A 17,637-nucleotide genomic window follows, 5' to 3' on the forward strand; every position below is an offset into this window, starting at 1 on the left:
CACAGTTTAGATATCAGTGAATGAACACACATGAGGACAAACAGGATTGCACAATGAGAACCAAGATAACCAGAACGTTCTTTTGCTGGTGTGAAAAAACCTTGACTTTTCAAATGTCAGCATTCACGTCACCCTCTCAGCCGCTCAGAGACACTGGAAGAAAAAAGAGGCATCTAATCCAACACAGCCTGGCCTGGAGCCACTGTGTCCTCACTGCGTTTTACATCAACATGCAGATATGCAGCGGCGTGTTTCTTATCAACATGACTGCATGACCTTGAATCACACACTTTGGGATAACAGAGTTTTTGTCAGCATTGGAAGAGGGCCATGAGTGGAAAACCAGATCTCTCTGTCTGTACAGATAGGTGGAAAGGTGTAGGTGGAAAATATTCATTGTCTCTTGGTGTCACGCAAAAAATGAAAGCTAACTTTTGTTCAGTATTATTACATAGAGAAAAAGGTAAGTGAGAACCGGTAGTATATGACATTTTACATGGTGAAAAACTGCTAATTTAACTTCAAGAGTTGAGTATGACGGCATAAAGCACAGTTATTCAAATAATTGACCATGTAGGTCTAAAAAACAGTTGAGAAGCTGAAGTTTTGACAATTGAGTTTTTACACAAGAACAACAGCAACAATCTAAAGGAGGATATTCTTTCTGCTATGGAATAGAGTACGAGTAAGATTTATTCTCAAGTGGAAAAAATTGTGAAGAATGGCTGCCAATCTTCGTGGAAGTGAACATTCAGAAGAAGTTCATAGATCACAATGGCATATACTTATTTAGCACCTTTCTTCCTACAAGGACAAAGTGCTTTACAGTCACGGACCCATTCACCCAGTCACACATTCACACACACTGGTGGTGGCTGCTCTGCTGCCAAACACAGGCGCCTGCCAACCACCAGAGGCAAGGTGGGGTTCAGTGTCTTGCCCAAGGACACTTCAACTCATGGGCGTGCAAGGCGGGAATCGAACCTGCAATATTATGATCATGGGTCGACCGCCCTACTGCTGCACCACAGCCGCCCGTGTGTAAGGGGGAGTGAAATAAAAAAATATACATTTTATATTTTCTAGGTCTCACCTGGCATCTTTTGTCTGCCTTTTGCAGCAGCTTGTGTATTCCCTCTATAGAAAATAATAGCAAACTTTACCTTTACAATAATATGTGATCTGACACAATTTCTCTTTATCAGCCTCCCTAAATGAGGCTAGAGGTTTAAAAAATGTTATTTTCTCTGATTTTCTATTACACTGATATTTAAAACGAGAACAAAACTATTGTTTTTTTTTGTTGGATTCAGATGTGTGACGTTAAGCCTTTCTGACAACTTTCTTTGATGTTTCCACGTCAAAGCTCAGTTACATTACAAGATAATTGGTGCACAAATCTGTGTGTCTGTTTTCTTTCCGTCAATCAGATTTTAAGGGAATCTGTTTGAGGCTGTTGCTCAATCTGCAATCTGTCCGCCAAACTGTTCAGTCCCTGAAGGTTTGACAGCGAATGCATCTGTTGTTTACTGCAACAACTGACAGGTCTTTAGCCCAGCCTAAAGGCATGCACTTAACATAAATGATTCACTTTTGGAACAAAACAAGTTAGAGAACCTGAACACTTCCTCTACTTTGTGTAATATAATGTAAGGGTGTCACAGTGTCTGTGAATTCACACAGTTAGTTAAAGATTCACTTTGATAACCCTTGTGCTATCTTAGATGACCCCACCCTTACAGTGACGTGTTCTCCCTACCATGACAAAGGTGGATAAAGGTGGAAAGATTTCATGTAATCCATGGACACCAGTGAAGATCACAAATCATGGAAGAAAAAAGGTTCACAGCACTGTCTAGTGGGTCTAGATGACCCAACTCCCAATGTTATAGTGCCTAGGATAGCACAGGGGTTAAGGATGGATTCATTTAGGGAAACTATAAGAAGTCACTACATTTTTCATAAAATGAATTCAAAACAAACACCTTTGTTGTTGCTGTATTCAGGTTTTAAAATAAACTAATTAAGGATAACAGCTAAATTCTAAGTTTTACCATCTAAAAAACAACATTTCTTGTTGTTAATGTCTAAAAGATATCTAAAAAATGGCTTAAATGTGCACGGATGCTAATGGGACCACTCAAAAATAGGTTTCAAGTGGAGCAATTCTTCAAAGACTCTCATAAAAAAGTCTCAATTTGAAATAACGTCAAAAAGTGACGCGAGGGGACCACAAAAATATGTCTACACATGATGAGTTGGGAGTGAGAACGTTTGGTTGCAACAACAACAAGAGCTCCATTTAAAATAGAGGTGCCTATCGTATTAGTTTTGCGTCAAGTTTGGATCCGGACCGCGGTTCGCTAGTTAGTGACCCAGCTATAGACGTCTTCAGGCTAAGTTGGAACATTTCAAGTTTACCTAACATGAACTATAAGACTACTGCCTCACTGTCGAGAAAGACTAAGTATAGGCTACTTGTACCCCACTCCAATCATCTTTTGTTCTCATTTTAAAGCGTTCCCAGCGCTTTCTTTTTTTGGTCCGTTTGTAGCCAAAATCAAAAAATTGGTTTTGTTTTCTCGGACATAGTTTCTGCAGCGCAGCAGTAGTTCATTAGAAATCTGCCTCTGAGATGAGCAGGACTATTTGTGCGGACTGAGCCTGCCCCCTTCCCAACATTCATCTGTTTAAACTCTCTCCTGCTAGCTTACAGCCCCTCACAACCCCAACATAACATTACCGCTGCAACAAAAATGTTGAGCAATACTGGCGCTATCCAGCTGTACAGTTTTGAGCCAGATGCAGGCTCAGACAAGAAAAGTGAAGATGTACGTGGATGTAGTCGTCAACAAGTGGATGCATCAGAATGGAGCGGAGCAGGGAGCTTGTGGCCCGCCCACCAATTGCTGCACTTATGTCACTGCTATGTCAATCTTTGAGTTTAAAAATTATAGTTAGTATACAAAAATAAAATTCAAGTATACCACCTCTCTTTTATCACAGACTTAGTGTATTTGTAGTATACTTAAACAGACTACTTTTTGCCAGGGCTGAAATAAAGGAAAATTATCCAACTAAATCCACTGGCACATTAAGATGTAGTAATGTCTCATATTAATCTGTATAAGTCCACATGGTGGAGAATCGTGTTTTGCTGAAAGTGCTGCTTGAAAATGACCGGTGAGTTTGAACAACTCTCACTTGGAAATTAGAAAAGCTCAGAATCAGAGATTAGTCTTTTGATCTCTGACCTGTCAGAAATAGTGGTAGTAGTTGTAGTTATCTCCCTTAGCAAAAAATAGTACACTTAAAGTTTATTTTGTTAAAGTATACTTGAGTATAAGTAGGCCTACGTGTGTAGGTCATTCCTCCCCACAGCCATCAGACTGTACAACACCATGTCAAAGTGACACTCCACGGTCCCAGGGGTGTTTTTCTGTTTAGTCATTGATTCATTGATTCATTTACTTTTGTTGTAGTTGTTGTTTTTCAATTTTAAATTGTTTTTTGTTCCTGAACAGTTGTTTGTTTTTGTTCTTGGTGTGAACTTCATTAGCTATTTCTGTATTTTGAAAAAATTTGTAATGTTTTTTTTTTATTACAGTTTACATGTTTTGCAGACCGCATGTTTTTTACACTTTTGCAGCTGTATTTATTTAATATTTATTTCTTTATTTAATAAGAATCTCATTTTTGATAATAATTTTTCATAATAATTTTAGTAATATTTTTAATTATCTAATATAAATGTAATTTGTGATGTCCTTTATTGATGTTATATTATATAGATTATTTCTGAATGTCGTGTTGCTGCCACAGAAATGAAATTTCCCCATTGTGGGATTAATAAAGTCATCTATCTATCTATCTATCTATCTATCTAGTGTAGGAAGTATACTAACTGAATATTTCTGCAGACTAAATTGGAACATTTTAAAGGTACAGTTTATAGATGGTAAATAAAGGTGAACTTCAAGTATTCACCTTTAGTACATACTTCTTATAGTACACTTAAATTGACTACTTTTGCTAAGGGAACCCATTTCAGTTACATAAATGTAAATCTATTTTACTGCAGTGTAGACTTTGTTGTCAGGAAAAGAAGCAAAGATCTTTGACATTTTAAGTTTTTAAAAGAAAGAAAGAAAGAACAAGTAATATAAAAACTCCAGCTTTAAATGTCTTTTTTCCCCTGCATACACAAAGACTGCTGAAGTCTTCCATTTCATAAGCCGTTTCTACCATTTTGTGGGTGGATTCTCGCACGTCTGACCCACTAACACGAATCTGTTTATCAGACGGAGTGACGTCAAAGGGGGCGGGGCCTGCAGCGTTCAAAACACAGCTTGTTCTCAATCCTCCCCGATCTTCGCTTCCTGCTTGTTTTGCGCCTATTTTTTTTCTTTTACTTTTTGTCCCGTTCTTTTTTAATCTCGCGTTTTGTTGTTTGTTGTTTTCTTTTGCCTAATAATATATATAATGCAGCAGCTACCCGATTTTTTTTTCTTTTTTGCAAACGACGTTTTGCTCCTAGATTGTTTACCCAGAGACAGCATCCCTCTGTTGTTCATCCCTCTTTTGTTTTCGATCAATATGGACTGATTTAAAACTGAAAATCATCTCAATGCTCCGTCCATCCGAGGCATTCTCTGCTGTTGAAACCGAAGGTGAGGCAGCTTCAAAATAACAGAAGCTAGTTGCCTTTGTTTGTCTGCAACTGTGCAGCAGCTGCAGCGCATTATTTCTCTCCCGTCTGTCCTGCATCCGCAGCAGATTTGCACCAGTTCAGTCTGGAGCAAATATCAGCAGAGCTTTGGCTTCTTCTGTCTGTCTGCCTGCAAAGCCTGAAAACGTTGTTGTTCTCAGGCTGAGCCTCCATTTCCTGCTGCATTCTAGTCTCTTCTGCAGAGTTTCACTGTTTACTCTCTTCCTGGAATGCTGCAAGTGATTCCATTCCATCAGCTGCTTTTTGGATCATATTTTTGATTCACAATCATTTAACATTTTATAATTCGACCTAAGGAGTCAACTGGGTGGGGTGTCAACTTAATCAGCCTGATTTGTATTTTGACCTCCTCCACCAGGGGTGCAGTGTGTCCTGGGGGCAGCCTGGCCGGTGCTGTGGAGGCCATGAAGAGCCCAGGAGCCGCAGAGGGCCGCCGGCTGGTCGGTCTCCTTGAGGAGGCTCTGGTCCGGGAGGCTCGCCTCTGGAAGGTACCAGTCTTCAGGAATGGATCCATTCAGGTGAGACTGCAATTGTGCATTCCTGTTCAGGTGGTGGCATCAAAACGCTACGGCTTCAAAAATACATTAGCAAAAAATGAAAGGCTTTTAAAATCCCACTCCAATAATCTTTGGATCTGCTGTAAAAGGGCTCCCGGTGGTCTTTAAACTATGATGATGCCCTTTTTAGGCTAAATCTATAAACCTGTGTCATTTTCTAGAACATAGTTTTTGCAGAGCAGAACTAGCTCATTAGAAATTTGCCTCTGAAAGCCTGCCCCTATTTCCCATCATCCTTCTGTTTACACGCTCTACCGCTAGCCTACAGCCCCTCACAACCCCTAACTTAACATTAGTGATGCAATTAAAGTGCTGAGCAATATTGGAGCTATCCAGCCGTACAGTTCTGAGCCAGATGTCAGGTCAGACAGGGAAAACAAAGACGTACACGGATCTGTTTGTCTTCAACTGGATGCATCAGAATGGAGTGGCGCAGAGAACTAAGATTTTATGTCACAGCTACAATTTTTTTAACTGCATTTTTGTTTGTTGGTTCCTGTTTCACAACAGTTAAAATTTAGAAAATGCTCAAAAATTCCATTTTAAGCTTAACTCTCTTTAAAAAAGTCCTCCATCGTTCAGAAAAATGCTAAAAGAACATGTTAAAAACGCCAAAAACAGACCTATTAATAGAGTAGGTCTTCAAGGACAAACTGTAGCAAGTTTGATCAAGTGCATGATGACTCTTTTGGACTGAAGGTGCCCATAAGAACAGGATCAAATCTCATATTGACTTTAAAATAAACACAACTTTTCAAACAAGTGATGTAGTCTGTGTCTTAACCTCTCAGGGGGCAGACATCTCCTTTTCCCAACATCAGCAGATGATCCTTTGGCTTGGAGAAATTAGCAGACTCTTCCAGTTCTGCCCTGAGACTTTTGCCTTGGGAGTGTGCATCCTCAACCGACTGCTGTCCGCCGTCAAGGTAAGCTGGCCACAAATATATTGGATTTTCTCTGTTCACTTTACTTTAGAAAAAAAAAAAACAACTAAACTTTTCGATTTCCAAAGGCTCAGCCCAAATACCTGAAATGTATTGCTTTCACCTCGCTGGTCCTGGCTGCCAAGATAAACGAAGAAGATGAGGTAACATCAAACTTGCCAAATAGCTGAAACAGCACTTAACAAAAGGACAGCTCATTTATGTTTTTTTCCAAAACAAAAGCTTTATTTTCTTCTTCTTTTTTTTAATGTTACAGGTCATCGGTTCAGTAAAAGATCTGGTTGAACGGAGCGGATGCAACTTTTCAACCGCAGAGATTTTGCGCATGGAAAGGATCATTCTGGACAAGCTGCACTGGGACTTGTACACAGCAACACCAGTCGACTTCATTCACATTGTAAGTCAAGAACCAGCAGGTTTAAAAAAAAAAAAAAAAAAAAAAAAAGCAGAACAGCAGCTAGTATATTTGTTAATTTTTTCTTCTTTCTTTAACAGCACACATAAGCAACTCGAAGAGTTGTAGTTATAGTTCAGGTTGTTCTGCATAAAAACACAAGCGGTACAAAAAGCACAAATATAAACCACCACATCCGATTACAGGCTGTGTTTATCAATCATCAGACATTTCCTTTCCCTCTCAAAAAAAGACTTAATCCAATAATAGTTTTGGTCATTTAGATGATTCGACTCTGTACCCATCATACTAACCATTGCAATCAAGCATCAACTTAAATGTAAAATCAAATGATTTAACACGTTTATTAGATTTTTCATCTAAAATATGGTTTAATCTTTGTAATTAATTATATTTTTACCTGTTAAAAGCAAATTACTTGGTAATTTTCCCCCCAGTTTTGCAAAAAAGTAAAAAAAGCTTAATAACAGTAAAGCCTTCTGCATCACATTTTAGATAATCTAATTATGTTGAGGAATAACTTGCTGGTAGCAGCGTCTCAAATGTTTTTTCTTGTTGTGATAAATTTTCTTCTGGCACTAAATCATGCGAAGTACAACATCCTAAAGCCAAATCCAGCAAACAAACCCATGATTTTTGCAAGCAACACAAGGTCTTCTGTGTGAATGTTTAATGAAATTACTATTTCTGGAAACTTTATTTGGGGCTGTGGAAGATTAGATATTTTCATTCTAATTTAGGCTCAAATCGGTACACGGGAGAAGCACATGAAGTCCTACAGAGACTGGATTTGTGAGCCAGCATGCATGGAATCGTGCATGTGTGTTAGGCCAAGGCACTTCTGATTGCTGTCCTGCAGCCACTGAGATGGTGCTTTGATGAAAAATGTCATTTATGTTGTCAAATTTCAAAAGCCCTTCGATATTTTTCAATTTTACACCTTAATTTACTGCCAAATGTTTATATCTTTAAAAAATTTGTTTTCATTCCTGACGTAAAAAGCAAAACAAAACAAAAAGAAAACTTTAAATTTATCAGTGAAATCAGAATTTGTGATTAGATGTCATTTTTATGTTGTTGATTAGAAAAACATAAAACCTATCATAAAAATAAAAATGTAAAACCAAAAAACTTAAAGACCTGCCTTGGATTTTAGCCACAGAAGTGTAAGGATTTTTCTTTTGTTCATTCTTTTATTGTTCTCAGACATCACTTTCAGATTTACAAAATCCACAACTTTGAAAATAAAGACAATGTAAAAATAAAAACATACCAAAATAAATACATTTTCTCTTTCTATACTGTTCAAATAAATATATTTCAAAAACATTACAGTTTTAATTTAAATATCTCCCAATACCACTCCCTCCTTTTCCCCTGAATAAATGAATTTGCATTTCCTGGTAATATGACATAAAATGCTTTTCTGTCTACGGAACAGCACAAAGTCTCCACCATGACACCTATGAGTATACAAGGGGATTTACAGATCCACAGCCTTAACCTTGCAATGTTCCCCTGAATCTGAGTTCAAGCTCTGGGAGGCACAATCAGCTAGATGAGAGGCCGAAGTGCAGTTTGCTACATGACCCGGTGGTCAGGTGGGGTCAGAAAGAGGACTTTTTTTATTTATTTCTTTAAACTATATAATGCTGATGCACCTCCCTCTGCAGTTTAACTTTCTTTTAACCCCATGGCTTATTTAACCTTTTGGTAAACAAAAGCACACAGATCAAAATAATTTTGAATGAGTGAAAAAAAAACTGAGAAATTTAACTTTACAAAAAAAAAAGGAAGAAAACTTTATAATTGTGTTTATGAAGCCAGTTTATGATTCTACGTCAAATTTTTACTGCAGGCCAAAAACAGGCTTTCTGCTCCATCTCAGCTTTTATTGTATTGTAACTTAGCTTCACTAGTAGGCTACAATACAATACAGCCAGCATGCTAACTGCTTTTATTGACGTTTAAAGTGTGCAAAATATTTTACAAAATAGAGAAATGGAGCCAGTTTCCTGGTTGAATGTTTAAAATATTTGTCTTTCTTTGGCAATCTTAACAAAGAATCAATTTGGTGACCAAAAAACTTGTATTTGCCACATTATTAGTATTTGCATGCTATGTCAGCTCCAGCTACAACAACAAAATCATACTGCCACCTTGTGTTGGTCATTGAAATTACAGAGTGGTTTAAATGTCATCAGTGGAAAAGGGTTTGTCTGTAGAGACTATCTTGAACCCTTTTACACCGGAGATGTCGCCGGCAACACCTAAATAACAAACGCTCTGACACACCCTAACTCTTCCACCATTAACGCGATCACTGTAAATCAGCTGATTCTGATGTGTAAAAAGGCGACTTTTTATATCGATATGTAACACGGTTGGCGTCGAATCATAAACTGAACTAAAGCTAGAGGCAGCTTTAGTCTGAACCCATCAGGTTTGCCGTAGTCGATACAAAGAGTTCTTTTTTATGTTTTCCTCTTTTGACCAGAGAACAAACATTATTTTGTACATTGAAGCCCAACAAAGATTGAGTTTGATATATAGTGCCCAAAAAGGAACACGGAAACGCACTGTACGAATACAATACAAAACAAGTTCACCATGAAAACAAGAGCTTCATTCCTTAAATTTGACTGTCAAACGGACTGATATGAATGGTACAGTTGTCAAGACGAAAGGTTGATGGGAAAACTGATGGGACGGAAAAATGACAAATGACATCATCATGCTAACATTTTGGTCTCGTTTCTCTAGTTCCACGCCCTGCTCGTCTCCGGCCACCCCCATCTCATTCCATCCATCGGTCTCAGCCCCGTTGTTGATTCCTCTCCAGACCCTGCAGCCCTAAACTGTGGATCAGGGCATCAGAAAATGCCTCCAGGCCTCCAGGTGGCGCTGTGGACCAGGCAGGTGCAACACTGTATGGCCTGCCACCAGCTTTGGCAGTTCAAAGGTTCCACGTTGGCCTTGGCCATCATCACTTTGGAACTAGAGGCACTCACACCAGACTGGTTCTCGGTCTTCACTGATCTGCTGAAGAAAGCACAAGTAAGGGTCTGCCGCCGCTTATTTTTGATTTTGAAATAACAAAATCTAGCTATAGGGCTGGTTCTGGATGAATGCCCTATAGCAGGGGGGGGTGTCAAACTCCAGCCCTTAAGGGCTGGCCTCCTGCTGGTTTTCCAGAACTCCTGTCTTATCTGCTGCTGATGACCTGGATCAGCTGTGTTTAGCCAACCATGAGCTTCAATGGCAGGTTGGTTGGAAAACATGTTGGACACCAGGCCCTCAAGGCCAGGATCTTGACACCCCTGCCCTATAGTTTGTATTTCGGAAACAAGAGTGGAATTTTACAGAAATCATGTCACTTTTGTTTCACAGAGTTCACTTTTTTATGAGAAAATGCTTTGGAATCTACGGTATATAAAGAAGTCCTAGTAAGGCACATACTGGTATTTTGAAATGTTAAGATGTTTTCCAGGTAAAAGAGGGGCAAACATTCAACCTTTCATTGACTTGACAGTGAAAACACCGGCAAAAAACTGAAGCCTGTGTGTATCTTGGTTTGTTTCTAAACCTTTGAATCTAGACGGATGCCTTCATCTCCGCATCTGCTTCTTCTAGGTGGACAGTGCCGAGTTTATCCACTGTAAAGAGATGGTGGACGAGTACCTACACAGCCTGGACTTTTCCCTGCCGACCAACGCCGTTTACATTTTTGACGGCGCCCATATCCGAGAGCAGCATCAGCAGCGAGCCTGGAGGCCCTCGCGGCGCCTCCGCATGGCCAGGAGAGGGCGTGGTGGCAGCCAGCAGGGAGACTTGGATGAATATTATGACGGTTTGAGGCGCTTGTACAATGAAGAGACAAATCCAGAGGAAGACGGCGACAACGTCAAGGCTTTGTTTGCACCCCAAAAGGCCGTCTCCCCTTGCCCGCCATTGCACCCTGCTGTCAACTAGCCAGACATTTTCGCACACCGTCCGTGTCTATCACCTGTGCACAGCTGGAAGCCCAGTTTACAACAAGCTCTCCAGGGTCAAATGAATCGTTTTGACCCTTTCTATGCAGTCGTCCAAAGCCACTGAATGTAGAAAGGGGGGGCAATAAAGAAGACACGAGGTGACGGCACAGCAGCTGAGGAGAAACTAGAGAAGTTACTGAGGGAGACTGGATGAAGATCTGAATGTTTTGTGGTTTTTCTGAGTGATTTTTTTTTTCTCCCTCCTTTTTTTATATTTCAGAGTTCAGTTACTGTGAGGCATCTTGGTGCGCAGGTTCTTCCTCGGCCACAAAGCACTTTGAGATAAAAGCAAGCTTTTTTTTTTTCATTTTATATATATGTATTTTACATTTTTTTTACTTTTTTAAACCTTGTTCATACTAAACGTATTTACAAAAGTGACTTATTACTTAAAAGCTTTATTTTCATGACTAATGCAAACGTGTTTTTTCTTTTATTACATGCTTCTGCATGTCTTGTTTTGTGATTTATCGATTAAATGGAAGCACCTTTGGGAGATTAGTTCAACACTAGAGGAAATTTTAAAAAAATTGCGATGAGACATCTGGATTAATGATGTTTTGTTTTATTTTTCACAAATAATGTATAAATTTTAAGTTTGGCGTGAAGGCTTCTTGTCTTTCTTTAGTAAAAATCACTTTCACCTTTAATAAGGTGATGGCAAAAAGTACAACTGGAGCATTGATGAGCTCAAAGTGGGTCCAGAAGGGCCAAGGCTGAACATTTAAACCCCCAAGACATTGAACTGTGTTAGCAATAATGTCTAATGTGAAAACATTTCTTTTTTTCAGTCTTTGCTCCTTATTCTGCAGTTACTGGCCTGTTTTCCTTTTTTTCCAAGTACTAAGGCAGCTGTATTGTACTGTTATTATTGTAAACACACAGAAATAAAGCTACGACTTGAAAGTCTAAAGTTTCACCGTCTTTGAATAAAAAAAGTCAAGATCAATGTTAGAGAAAACAATTCAGACAAAGAAATCGGCAAAAAGTTTGAATGTAAAAAAAAGAAAGTTGGAATCAATGTTAAAGAAAAAAAAATCAATGTTAAAACTGTCTGAAAAGGTCATAACCAATGTTGAAGGGAAAGTAAATGAAAATACTCAGAAAAATCATTTAACAAAAGAAAAAGTGATTTACAAAGTCAGGAAAAGGTAAATTTTTAAAAACATTAGGTCAGAAAACGACATCAGAAATCATTTAAAAAGTAATTTAAAGTAAAAAAAAAAGTCATGTTAAAGATAAATAATAAAAATATAAAAAGTCAATTTGTGTAGAAAGAAATTATCAATTTTAAGACTTTCATTTGAACTCAGATTTGTTGTTTAGAGTCTTAAAGGTTATAGCAAACTGTTAGGGTTATACAAGTGTTGTCTCAGACCTAAATTAATGTTTTGTTTAATATAAATGTAAACTGTCAGGAGCAGCTGAACGTGTCTCTTTTCAGTCTCCAGCACATCTTTTAGGAAAACAACTGGGTTTGCAGTCCTGATGTGTTCATTGCACAAAGTGACCAATGAAATGTATCTGGAGACCTTTAACAGCAGCGTAGGGCTACAGCAGCTGCTGTCAGGGAGCGATTATCGCTGGGATCTGTTAGCACACCGAGTTAAAGACAGAACTGAGCGCTCTGAACATCCTGTGCTGCTGGACTGAATCCAGGGTGCCCTGCAGGTGGTGGACAGAATAATAATAGGGCTTTGACACAGAAAACACTTAGAAAGGAAGAGCACTTTTACAGTGCTGCCTCCTCCTCTTGATGAAAAAGAAATCCTACTCTGGGACAGCAGAGAACTTCACTGTCCCTCTAAAGTATTTAAAGCCTAAAGATGATCTGAACTCAATTCTGTCCTAGGAGGAAAGGACAGTTTCTAGAAGTTGTTTTTACCGAAAATCAGTTTGAATTCAAAACTTTTACAAGCAAAATTCAACAACAAAAAAATAAATCGTTCGGCTGTATAATAACGTCGAATAAAAATGAAACGTTCAGATTCAAACAGACCCAGGCTGTGGCGGCTCCATCACCACGTTTGTGCCGAAAAGCGGGTCGGTTTCAGCAGGGCTCTGTGGACAAACTTCCCCACCGTCTTTCTATCCAAGAGCATTTGAGGTTTGTGGTTCCTTTCAAAATAACTGCAAACCCAAGATGTGCTGACAAGTTATTTTTAAAAAGGTGGTTTCTCCTGACAACTATTGTAAACAAAGCTCCAGTCCTGGTTTTACTGTTCAACATTCTCGCCTGGTTTACGGCGGAGATTCTAGCCGAGTTTTTAGGGCTTTCTTAACCTTGGGGTGAACCTGCTGGTACTTTCACTCCTGGGAAGACTGTCCTAGAAACATTTACCTCTCTAACTCAGAACAGATGTTTTCCCTCCTCAACCTTTTTTTTTTTTTTTTTAGCACATACAGAACTTTTTGTCCTCCAAGTATTTCCGCACACATTCTTATGTTCTAAATTTTCGTTTAAAAAGTACATTTGAATACTTCGATTTGTTAACTTTTTCTTTTAACTTAATTTTAAAAGCTTACCTGGTTCTAATGGCATATTTTTTTAAGCTGGACTGCATAGGTTTTCACAATCATCTACAGTTTTCTGCTTGACTGCAAAAAGCTACAATCATAACATTTGTGTTAACACACTTACTGAGCAAGTCTCTCACCCACACGCTTCCTTTTCTCATGAACAAAGTCAGCAAATGTACTTTTCTGATGCTCGTTGACAGAGCTCGCCTTCTGCAAGCCGCTGCACACCAACCTGAACTGATACCCCCCCAAAAAAAAAGCTCTCTGGTTTGGGGGAAATGCTTCAACAGGAAACGAGCATCTCAAGCTGACAGGTGTTTGCTCTCCAGACTAACTGCATCCCAGCGGGTCTTCACCTGCCACAGCAATTCCCGCCCTCTAGGAGTAAATGCACACAAACTGCAGAGAGACGCAGCAAAATCAGGAAGTGCGGGGTGCGTGGGGGCAGATTTATTTCCAGCTACAGACAGTAAATACAGCTGCACTCTTATCAAAGTCTGGGGTTAACTTTTACAGCAACAGGAGGCTTAAATGTTTTGTGGCGTCCACATGAGTGTGACCTTTAACCTCAACACAATGCCCATGTTTAGATCATGTACAACACCTTCTTACAACAACATGCTTTTATTAACTAGTACATTTTGCATATAAAACTTGGTCAACTCTAGAAAAACTTCACGTAAAATTTAGGACTCACAGCACCAGAACATTGCATAGATTTGAAGGACTACCTGTGGAGTACCTGTATAAATGCAATCGATGCATTTATACAGGTACTCACTTATTGCTAATCAAAGATGCCGGGGTTTGTTTTACTACGCTAAATCTTTTATGTTATAAAATTGTTAACAGACACAACACACCTGAGAGATTTTCAAAACTGGTTTTACAGTCGAAACAATGATACCTATAAAATGCCTCAAATGCATCGTCCAGGTGTGTCTACGATGTGGTAGCAAGTCAAAATGTCTGTGAGCTTTTAATGCGTCGTCTACGTGTGAATAGATTAGGGTGAAACACATAAATTGACAAAGAAAAAAACAGTACAATCACCAGGTAAAAAAAAAAAAATGCATATATAGTAAAGATATAAAAGTGTCCAAAACAACATAGAAAGATCCTGAATGAATGAGATGGTCACGGATGGATTGTTTCTCAGCTCTCACCACTCCGTTTTCTCCCGTGGCTTCACCACCATCATCATCATCCTCAGTGTCTTTGGTCCGTGTGTCAAGATGGAATGTCAAAAAATAAAAGAAAGAAGCCACAAAAAAAAATTTAGACAGATGTAGTCGTTGTTATGGTGATGGAGAACAAATCCATGGTCATGTGTGGATGGGTGTACAGCAGCCATAAATTAACTGAAAAAAAATGAAACATAAAAATGAACAAATGAAGTACTTGTCTATTTAAATGATAAATTGTGTTTTATAATCCTAAAGGTGTGAGAAAGGACAGAAGCCTGGAATGCTGTTAGTAAAAATAAAACTAATGCTTTAGCTTTTGCGTCAGCTCCTTTTATTATTATACATTTGATCCAGAATAAATAATAATATATATAAAAAAACAAAAACAATTTAAGCCTCAAACTCACAAAATGGAAGATTGTTTCTTAGCAGCAGTGTGACTGAGCAGCCACAAGGTGGCGCCACATGTCTACTCGTTAACCTGTAAAGTCTAAAACCACACATCATACTAACCAGCTCAACTATGAATCAGAGTCCATGAGAAGCACTAGTAGATCACCAAAAACCTGCACATATCTTGTTGGTGCCTCAAAAAACACTTTAGAAATGACTCCAAATATTCACAAGCTGCACAAAATAACAATAACCAAACAAAAACCTTCATTCCACGGGTCAGAATGTCTGTTAATGGCTGATGTGACATGGAGACAGGAATGAATGGGGACGGGTTCCTCCAGAATCATGTTGAAACCAGATGAGTCAAAAAGCTCCCGTTTCATTTCCGCCCAGCCTTAGACCGGCTGCGCGGAAACACATTTTTAAGAGTGAAGTCTCGACTGCACGCCAAGGCTGATGCGTGCAGGTCTGACAGATCCTTTTCACCAACAATATTACCGGTTTGCTCTGCTTGGGCAACAAGGATAACCCATTCACTATGACAGCAAGCAGCTGGACTTACTGCAGATAAGAACTACAAAAGTTACAACCCACTAAAAAAAAAAATAACTATCATGTAAAGTAAACCCATTTGTTCTGTCCTCTTGAGGCGAGTCCTTCATCACCCTCAGAAAACAAACTCCCTGCCTCCTCCCCAAATATCCAGAGGGAAATTTAAAGGAAAGAGTGAAGGCGCAGGAAATGTTAAGCTTGGGCAGAGCAAAGAGTCAGGAAGTCTCCTTCACGCATGCCAGACTCTTATTAAAGCTGAAATATGTGTGTATCAGAGAAAGTTTACAACAGTAAGCACACTCCTTGAAGGCTTGGCTTGTTGTGGACAAAGCCGACTTCTTGCCAGTAAATAATCAACCAAACCAGAGGGCCAAAAGCAGCAAAAAGGGTTATTTATAAGCAAAGAGACAGATTGAGAAAAAGCAGTGATCTGTTCTGAAAAAGAATGAGAGAGGTGAAGTGCTCTTACTTTTTCTTGTCTTTGTCTTTCTTGAGAGGCTGAGATAAGGACTGAGTCTCAGCGGCCATCTTTCTCCTGTTGAAAGTATTCAGCTCCTCCTCCAGGTCTCGCCGCTTCTCCTCCACTTTCCTCTTCTCCTCTTGATGTATCCGCTTCAGATGCTCAAATTTATCATGCAACTGTGCAGATAAGGGCAGACAGAACAGTGGCAGAGGGGAAAGCTAATTATTATAAATGAACACACGAGTATTTTAGTTTTTAAAGCCTCAGAAACCCTCATGTCAAAACGTTTTAGAGATACTTCTTCAGAAAAATGAAAATATTTGTTGAAATTGGAAATGTATTCAGATTTAGATTGGATGTCCAAAGCAATAAAAAGATACATATATATTTTATACTTTATGCTTTTTACAGCTTGTTTTTTTGTCTCTTACATGCACCACCTAGCGTACAAAAACTCTAATCAAAAGTCACAGAATCTGCCAGCAGAGCGACGGATCAAAGGTGTTTTTGCGTAACCTGCATTATCCAGACTTATAGAATTGTTTTTCTCCACAGAGCTACAGCCTAAGCAAAGGTATGTTTTTCATTTTCCTTTCTTATGTCCCCCAACGAAGAAGATGAGAAAAGGAAAATCTTTCACATTGTAGAGCAGATATGAGTGAATTTTGTTACAGCTGGAACACAACCCAGCAGCTGCACACAAAATTCTGCTTCCACAAATGATGACATTTCCTAAACATGAGCAGCTAAGCTGTTGCAGTGCTGATCGGACGTACAACTACAGTATATCAAAGTAGAAAACGATAAAGTAATGGCAGGACAAACAGACCTCTTTCTCCTTTTCTTTAAGTTCTGCTTCAGTTTCTTTCACTTTGTTCACAAACATTTGTCGCATCTCTTCTTCTTTGCGCTGCAGGTCGCCTAAGAACTCTTTCCTCTTGGCCTCATAGGTCTCTTGAAGGCTGTGAGAAGACAGAGAGGATTACGTGAAAATGGACAGAAAAGGTCCGGCTTAGCGGGTTTCTCTGCTATGCCTGCTTTTTTTATTTTTTACCTGATTGGTTGACTGTCAGGATCTGTGTCTTTGAAGCCCATCTCCTCCAGCTTACAGCGGCGGTACAGCTCATAGTGGCGTGCGTGGGTCTGCTCCCTCAGATCCTCCATGTTGACTCGGATCAGCATCTCTCTGAGTTTTACAAAATCACAGTGGCTCTCGTTCTCAACTGAAACAAGACAAAAACATCAAAGTTAACACAAAAGGACAAATCAGACAGTCCAGATTTTCTGTTTAATGACAGTCAGCGTGTCAGCCGCTAATGTGCAGATGTGCCTCATCGAAAGACATCTTCTTTAGTGGTACTGTACATTTCATTTTTAGATATTTAAAGCATGAAACACGTATTTAACAAAAAATTATTTGGAAAGTCTGAATGCATTTCCAGCACCAATGATTCAACTGCTGCAATGACTTTTAGCAACAACAACAAAGGTTTAGATTTCATGTTTAATAAAGAAAAACAGTGAATATTTGGTAGTTTACAAAATGCTACTCTGCATGTCACATATTTAAGAAAGACCTAGTCTCAACCCAAGTATTTGAACCCTGGAGCACTATTGCACTTTCACCCGAGCAAAAATATTTTCATGTATTTCAATGTCGGAGTCTGTGCCTTCAGAGAATTCCCACATGTCCCAGGAATGGCTGGACCAAAGACCAGGTTTCTAGTATCATTTTATTATTTTTTAGGAATTTTTTGTTCTCAAATTTCTAATTTTTCAGTAATTTATGAACATGTTTTTAGGAACTTTCTATGTTTTTCTTTCTCATTTTGTTACACAT

The 17,637-nt window shown here is 39.0% G+C and overlaps 1 protein-coding gene across 1 annotated transcript in view; it reads right to left on the reverse strand.

Annotated features, from left to right (window-relative positions):
• Positions 1-7,625: 7,625 nt before the first annotated feature.
• LOC101166488 (septin-8-A) overlaps positions 7,626-17,637 on the reverse strand; it is a 32,440-nt gene continuing 22,428 nt past the window's right edge. Inside the window, exons 7-10 of the mRNA XM_020708680.2 lie at positions 16,852-17,020; positions 16,627-16,759; positions 15,804-15,973; positions 7,626-9,687 (exon numbers count right to left, since the gene is read on the reverse strand). Coding sequence (XP_020564339.1) covers positions 9,519-9,687; positions 15,804-15,973; positions 16,627-16,759; positions 16,852-17,020 — 641 coding nt within the window. The 3' untranslated portion in view covers positions 7,626-9,518. The remainder of the gene's footprint in view (positions 9,688-15,803; positions 15,974-16,626; positions 16,760-16,851; positions 17,021-17,637) is intronic.

The sequence above is a fragment of the Oryzias latipes genome, chromosome 14 (assembly GCF_002234675.1).
Source record: "Oryzias latipes chromosome 14, ASM223467v1".
NCBI lineage: Eukaryota > Metazoa > Chordata > Actinopteri > Beloniformes > Adrianichthyidae > Oryzias > Oryzias latipes.